This window comes from Phoxinus phoxinus, assembly GCF_949152265.1.
Source record: "Phoxinus phoxinus genome assembly, chromosome: 19".
NCBI lineage: Eukaryota > Metazoa > Chordata > Actinopteri > Cypriniformes > Leuciscidae > Phoxinus > Phoxinus phoxinus.
In genome coordinates, this window is record NC_136894.1 from 27,985,921 (window position 1) to 27,993,650 (window position 7,730).

A 7,730-nucleotide genomic window follows, 5' to 3' on the forward strand; every position below is an offset into this window, starting at 1 on the left:
TTTCTCTGAGTCTCTCTGAACTACAGTGATGTCGGAGCTCCTCCTGTATTCACACATTTACATTTGTCCCTGTATTCTGTGTGTGTGTCTGTTTGTATTGGGAATGATGTTTCTATCAGGTCATAAAGAGGAAAAATAGCAGACTTACAAAAGCTTGATTGTTTGGTGATAGTGAAGAGTTTCCAGGACGCTGCTCAACTTATAGGTGAATCATAAAGTCATAAGGGTCGTTCATTAGTCAATCTGCTGCTCATATATCTGATATTTTATGGGACGTTTATGGGTTCAGTCGATTTGTGGGAACCTGCTCTGAGAGACACTGCCATGATTTTACAAAATCCAAGTCAAAAGGTTTATAATGTCTCAAAAGAAAGCAGCAGTAAAACGAGTTTCTCGACATGAAGTTTAATCTCAATGTTTGAACAACTAGTATTAATGGTTTTAATAACATTCATCAAGATGCTTATTGTCCAGTTTTTAATTCAAGAATTGGTCACCAAACACCTCCTTGTCTTATTTCAGTTTTATTCAAAATAAGATGGTAAAAAACAAAAAATAATGACATAACCAACTTTTTACATTAGCTACACAAATATAACAAAAAAGTGACGGATATCCAAAAGCAGGAGGCAAAGGTTTGGATCCACTGATGCATCATCTATGTAACGTCATAAATAAAAAGATTCCAGCATTATGAGCAGTTCTGGAACCTCATGTTTGCAATACATATCATGCAATAACAGGATCTGAATCCAATAGAGACTATAAATCACATGAGAGCTTCACTACGGTCAGGGGAAAAGCAAAAACAAGTGAAGAAATGCCGGAGAAGATCCAGACGCTCTGGACCGGAGAGAATCAGGACTGACTGAAGAGGTTTGGTTTGTGTGAATGTCTGAGAGAGAGACTGAGGGGATCCGTTAGGCCGAGTAATCCTGCAGAATCACACAAATCACAATATTACTCTGGATAAAGAGTGAAAATGAGTGAAAGCTTCTACAATTCAAATGTACATTACTTTATTAACAAAAGATTTCTCAATATATTAAGCAACAGGATAACATCAGAATATGCAAATACTGTCATTACAAGTGATATCATCTGGCACATTCAAACTTTAGTTTATATAACATTATATTTTACAGCAAATATTTTAAGTTATTTACGTGTACGAGAGGAGTATAGAACTCACCGCTCTGGGTTTCTTGTTCATCTTCATGTCAAATCAGTGAGGAGAAAACAAATGAACTCCATCATGGTCAGATAAACTAATGAACGTTTAAAACCCTGCATGCAACTAACTAAAAAACCCAACATGTCTATGAACTCCACAAGCATGCAGCTGAAAAATAAATGCAAAACCAAAACAATAATGCAGCAACATCTGCGAATGATGAGGCAGAAGCAAGCAGCACAGCATTCATCCACGCGACGTGGACGGCCCTACGCAGCTAACGGACAGAAGACACGGGACTGAGAAACAGGAAGTAGAATTCAGACTTACTCAAAGTCATAATCAAACATGCCAGAGGGGCTGAAGGGGGCAGCGTTAGGAAGGAAGAGAGCATCAGAGGTTAGTGCACTACACCGACCAGCACATCAATCCCACAGTGGACTAGATAGGGTGTCAACACTTATATGTAGACACTAAAGTATCCTCTATAGGGCATCAGTGAATATCAGACCCAAACTAGTGCTCATCTTATTTAATGGGAACAAACTGCATCTGCTCCGGAGCAAACCACACATGACAAAATCAAGATTCGCCATCATTTTAGTGGCTTAATGACAGGATTACATCAGCAAATGGAGATTATTTTGTACAAAAATGAAGAAAAACTTGAAAGTGTCTGAAAATAGTTTATATCATATTGTGCATTTCCTAAAAAAGAATTAGAATTAAAAAAAAAATCTACAGGTCAAATAACAAGATTTACTCAAGAAAATCACATTTAAGGTTCAGTTTTTACCCATTTTAATATCATACCTTCCAATAAATTTTCCATAAATCATCTATAAATACAGTATCCAAATCCATGAGAGATGAAAGGACAAAAAGAAAAGAACAAAAATTAAACTGAAGTAACTCCTCCCGTTTGGGAAAATAGGCGTGGCTATCATAATCATCTATGAATATGTCAATTTATAACTGCTCCCACATCCACTCAGAGTCCACAGGACATCAGATATTTCACAGTCTGATCTGAATTAGCACTGGATCAGCCAGATTGAGGTCATAAATAAACAACCATCTTATATCCTGGACCCCAAGGGCATGCTGGAGATCAGGTACCTGTGTCTGTTCTTGTTCTTGCGTTTCTTGTGGCTGTTGTGGTGGCTTCCAGACGAAGACGAAGCGGCTTTCTGGGGTTTCAGGTCCTGTAGGGCTCCGTCTGCCTCCTCCGTGTCTTCCTGGCTGGGTTCGTTTTCCTGGTTCTGGAGGTCCGGGGACGTGTCGCTCTCTGTTCCGCTGCCTGGCTCGCCTAGAGGAGCAGAGGACAAGCAAAGTTTACAGACAAAGTGATTAACATATCCGGCCACTAAATACACTGAATCAAAGTGACTTACAAATCTTGCAAAACAATCATCAAATTGGCTGTTTCTCTTAGGCCACATTTACACATAGCCGGGTATTTAGAGAAACGAATATTTCCCCCCCTCCGTTTTCATTAATAACATCGTGCACACAACCCGCATAAATACGCCGTCGAGCGCCATCATAACTATGCCAAACCTATATGGGCGGCAGTGTAGCGAGAAGGATAAAGCCATGCAAGCCAATCAGAATCCTCAGAATCAACAAGAGAGAACCTAAAACCCCGTTTCTCCCAGTTGACACGACAACATATAACCGGCGTTTTCAGAAATCTCCACTTTGGCCGGAGTTTTTTGAAATAATCGTTTTCTGGGATAAAAACGGCGTTTTCGTGTAAATGACAGGCCAAAACGCAGAGAAATATCTGCGTTTTCCCATCGTGTAAACGGGGCCTTAAAGACACACTAACTTCTTTCTTTCTTCATCATCAATCCATCTTCCAAAAAGTGTTTTTGTCTTAAAAGACTGGTAATCTTAGGACATTATCTGTTAAGTTTACAGACTTTTCTATTAACCATAAATCACAACACAAAGCAATGCATAATTCAAAATACGGGTAAAAACACTTGTGAAACATCAATATGGAAAAGTCCTTTATTAACACATTGTTCCATATTTTTACAGACTTTTCTTAGAGTGTGTCCTTATCAATGTTTATAAACAATTTAAATGATGTTCGTTTGAAATGATGATAATGTTGTTTTAGAGATTTTAGAAACGGCGGCTCAAAATGAAAGTCCTCTCAATGTCTCTGTCAGGTTTTGGAGAAGGGAAGTACGTGTCGTTTGAGGATCGGCAGTGGCATCAGTCGTGTTTTAAGTGTTCTGAGTGTTCGGTGTCTCTGGTCGGCGCTGGATTCTTCCCCGACGGGACAAAGATTCTCTGCAAAAACTGCAATGCCAAATAATTCAAAACTGCTTCTGTAGATGTGCTGAAGAACAGACCGTTGTGATAGAAACACATTTATGAAACGTTTGACATCATTTATACATGTTTTGATGTTATTCTCCCAAATCTGTATGTTAAAATCTCTAAACTAGAATGACACATTTGATTGGGTAAATGCATTCTATGGTTTAACTGATAAACTCAAATAATTGAACATGTTTCATGCCAAAGTCCTGAGATTTTATTGTTCTCATCATTGCAGTCCTTTTGCAAAGTAGATTCCCTCCAACATCAACATTCCTCAATGAAATTTACATCTGAAGAAAACACACACTGAGTGTTAATATGTGAGGTGTGTGTTCAGCGAGAATCATGTAATGATGATGTAGAATCTGGACAGAAAATGTTGTTTGTATGAAACAGTGAATTTTACACTATTTTAAAGCACATGCATTGATGTTTTTATCCATTCATTTTTAATAATTCTCACATTAAATATTTACATATTAATAATGATTTAACAGGTGGCTTCTTATTTGTGTTGCTTTCCAAATAATACTTGTAACTTTGTTTTTAAAAGTTTGATGTATTTTTACATATGAATGTCTTCTGTAAAACTGCTGTTGTGTTTCCTTTCATAAAATGTTTGTTACGTATAAAACAACAACTTTCAAATATCATTTGAGGTTCAGTAAAATTATGTTTTCACTTTAAAAAACAAAACAAGAACAATGTACCTATATATTTCTGAGACAAAATGTCTGATAAAATATGTAAAGGTTATGGAAATAACTCCATCCTAACATCTCTAATCATGAATAAACCCTTTATGTGAAGTTCATTTTACTGATATAAGATTGATAAAATATTATTTCTTGTTTTCTGGGGATAAAAAACAAAATTAATTGTTTTGTTGCTTAAAAAAAGGCAACATTATCTACTAATGTTTTAAGCAAAAACTCACTTAATTTTGATATATATCCCCATAAAACAAGACATAATATCTTATGGCATTTTACTGGTAAATTTTCTGGAAACAAGACACAAATACTAAGTAAGAAAAGCTATTTTTTAAAAAAGATGATTATGTAATTTGGTGAAATGACTGATGGCAGAATTACAGGTTTCTCACTGCAGGATGATGAAGAACAGAGATCAGGAAGTTCAGGCACTTTATGTGGATTTGCTGAATCCAACAGGACAATACTTGAAGAACGACACAATCACTGATCAGACTTTACACACACATCCAGAGGAAAAGATGGACTGATGGAGACACTGAGTTCTTCAAGTTAAGGTATGTGATATTGAGGTTTAATGCTGATGATGCAGCTTGGTTTGACATTTTGTTAATGACAATTATATAAATTAAAAGTACAAATAGAACTATACTTTACATAAAAAGGTACAGAAACAAAAACATAATACAATTAAATTAAAAACATCGCAAAGCAGAAAAACTCTTTCCAAAACCCTTTATAAACACACTGAAAAATTGTTTATGTTGAATTTACTTAATTTATTACGTCAAGGGGTTGCACGAAATACATTTATCTGAATCTAGATATATTTTTTAAGTTGAGTGTACTTATATTTTATAAATTGAGTTTACTTATATTTTATTAATTGGTTGTACTTATATTTTATAAATTGAGATTATTAATCTCTTTCAATAATTTCAGATTAATTATATTCATCATTTTAGCTAAACTATTTTGAGTAGAATTTACTCAAATTAATTGTGCAACCAGATCAATTTAATCATTTAATTTCTACATGCTAAAATTAATTTTAATTTTAATCCAATAGTTTTTTAATCTCTTATTGTATCTTTCATTAATATTCAGACAAATAAAGCAAACCCAATATTTTCAACTATAACTTTATTTTTCTGATCCAAGACATCGATTTTTGTTCTCCCAAACAAGTCTCAGTAATGTAACTCAGTAGTCACCATTTCTCAAATTGCTTTCCTATAACAAAATGCACTAGTATCATCTATTAACATAAAATACATTGTACCATTCGTAACAAAAACAAAACAAATGAACCAGATTAGCTGGAAGACAGCAAACACTGAGGAATTTGTGTGAGATTACATTAAACTGCAAACTGACATTGAGTCAGTATTCCAAAACATCCTTAGTATAGCTTTAAATGTTCACAACAATATATATATATATATATATATATATATATATATATATATATATATATATATATATATATATATATAGGAGAACTTTGGAGGAAAGCCTTTTACCACCGATTTGCAAGAACAAAACATATACAAATACACCAGTACTATATATACAGAACAAAAAATACATAATCTGTACATTGGTTTAAGAAATTCTCATGACTCTTCCATTAGATGAAGTTGACTCTGTTTATGGAAATATGAAAATTGTGTCTTTGTCCCAGGAGAGACTCCGGGTCCCATTAAAGCCGTCCTCTGGGGTCTTTGGTTTCATCTTGTGTCCTAAACCTCAGTGGACGAAACATTTGTCCTGCCGTCTCTGTTAAAACCATCAGAACTAAATAATCACTCAATCCATCATGTGTTAAATACTGCAACACACACTCAAAACACAAACAGTGCATTCAAATGTGGACCCAATACATTCATCCATTATTGAGTTGTTCAGGCATCATTATTAATCATAATCAGGACTAAAGATGCACAATCAAAAATTACCAGACATAAGCACTCACAAAGAGCAATATTTAACTAAGTAAACTAAAAACAAATCACTAAACAGATGAAATTAAAAAAAGATTCACAAAATTATATTTCCAGGTTTTCCATGACTGTATGAACCTCATTGTATTGTCTTTATTTTCTGATTTGAAACTATATAGCGCCACCTAGTGAACATTATAATGCTGTAGCACAGAGACCTCAGAGAATCTTAAAGGGAAAGTTCAGACAAAAAATAATAATTCTGTCATCATTTACTCGCCCCAAACCTGTATGAGTTTCTTTACTGTGACTGGTTTACTTTAAAGAGATAAAGTTTTCTCTTTCTCTCAGGACAAAGAACAATTTGAAGGCCAGAATGTGACTTGCTTTTTTAAAATGATGACCTTATTTTACCACTACTGTAAAAAGCAGCTGTGCTAAATTTTCATAAACAGCAATATAAATAGGCTAATTTAATAGAATAATCTCTACTATGTCCTGAAAGAAGTTACATCTTTTTTATAATGTTTCATATTTCATATCAACACCATCAGATATATAACAGTCCAATATGTAATTTGAAGATATACTCAATTATATAAAAATGATCATTTAAATGGTCCTGATGTGTGTTGAAATTTGTCTATTATTCTATTCTTATGGTTAAATATACCTTTTTATCACGGGGTAAACATTTGACATGGTGCCTTAGTAATAGACCAAATGAATGTTTTTATTTTTGTCTTTATTAATTTTTTTAATATTTTGTTATTACCATGATCATAATATCATGGTGTTTTTTTTAGGTGTAAGTTACTTTGAAGATCCATAGTGTTGTGTATGAATCAGAGTTCTATGGTAGAAACAGCTTTGATATAATTTATCATGTCATCATAGTTTGGTTTATTTTAATGTAAAAAAAAAAAAATCAGACCTTCTTGAATTATTGACAAAAAAAATTGGTTTTCCTCATGTACAATGTGTTCAGCTATGACAGATATGCCTATCGGGACAAAAATAAAAGATAACCCAATTAATGACAATAAACTAACATGCAAAAACAGTAAAACAGTAAAACAGTAAAATGCAAAATAATCCTTCAATCATTTATTTAAGGCCATTCCCGTTTCGAATATGCGATTGTGTATTGTCAACAATAAGAATCTGTTTTCTGCTTGACAAAATAATTTATGCTACTGCCCACTGACATGCTTTTAAAGCTACTGTTGTCCTTTTTTAATTTATTTTTTTGCCTTCAAACTCAAAACGCACATGTCGAGATCAGGGAAGAAAAAAAATTCTCGGGGGGCGTGCCCCCAAACCCCCCTAGCAAGATCACATTTGGGACGAGTCTCCCCAGTGAATCTTAGCCATTTCCAGTACTGCTTAAATCGCTTTTATAATGAATGAATTCCTTTAAATAAAAATACCCAATATTTATTTGGGCTAAAGCCCCGAATATCCACTGATCTTAGAACCGCCCCTGATTAGGGTTATCAGTTGCAGAAGGAACTTGAGCTGACCACCCGTCCACCACCTCTTCCACAATGGTTATCATCTTGG

The 7,730-nt window shown here is 34.2% G+C and overlaps 1 protein-coding gene across 1 annotated transcript; it reads right to left on the reverse strand.

Moving 5' to 3' along the window:
* Positions 1-44: 44 nt before the first annotated feature.
* LOC306986526 (chromatin modification-related protein MEAF6-like) lies at positions 45-2,616 on the reverse strand (the record flags this gene model as incomplete). The annotated part of the gene is made up of 3 exons (XM_079589837.1): positions 45-935; positions 1,193-1,226; positions 2,294-2,616. 3 exons carry the CDS (start codon positions 2,614-2,616, stop codon positions 921-923), a joined length of 372 nt encoding a protein of 123 aa, XP_079445963.1. The 3' UTR covers positions 45-920.
* Between the last annotated feature and the right edge of the window lie 5,114 nt (positions 2,617-7,730).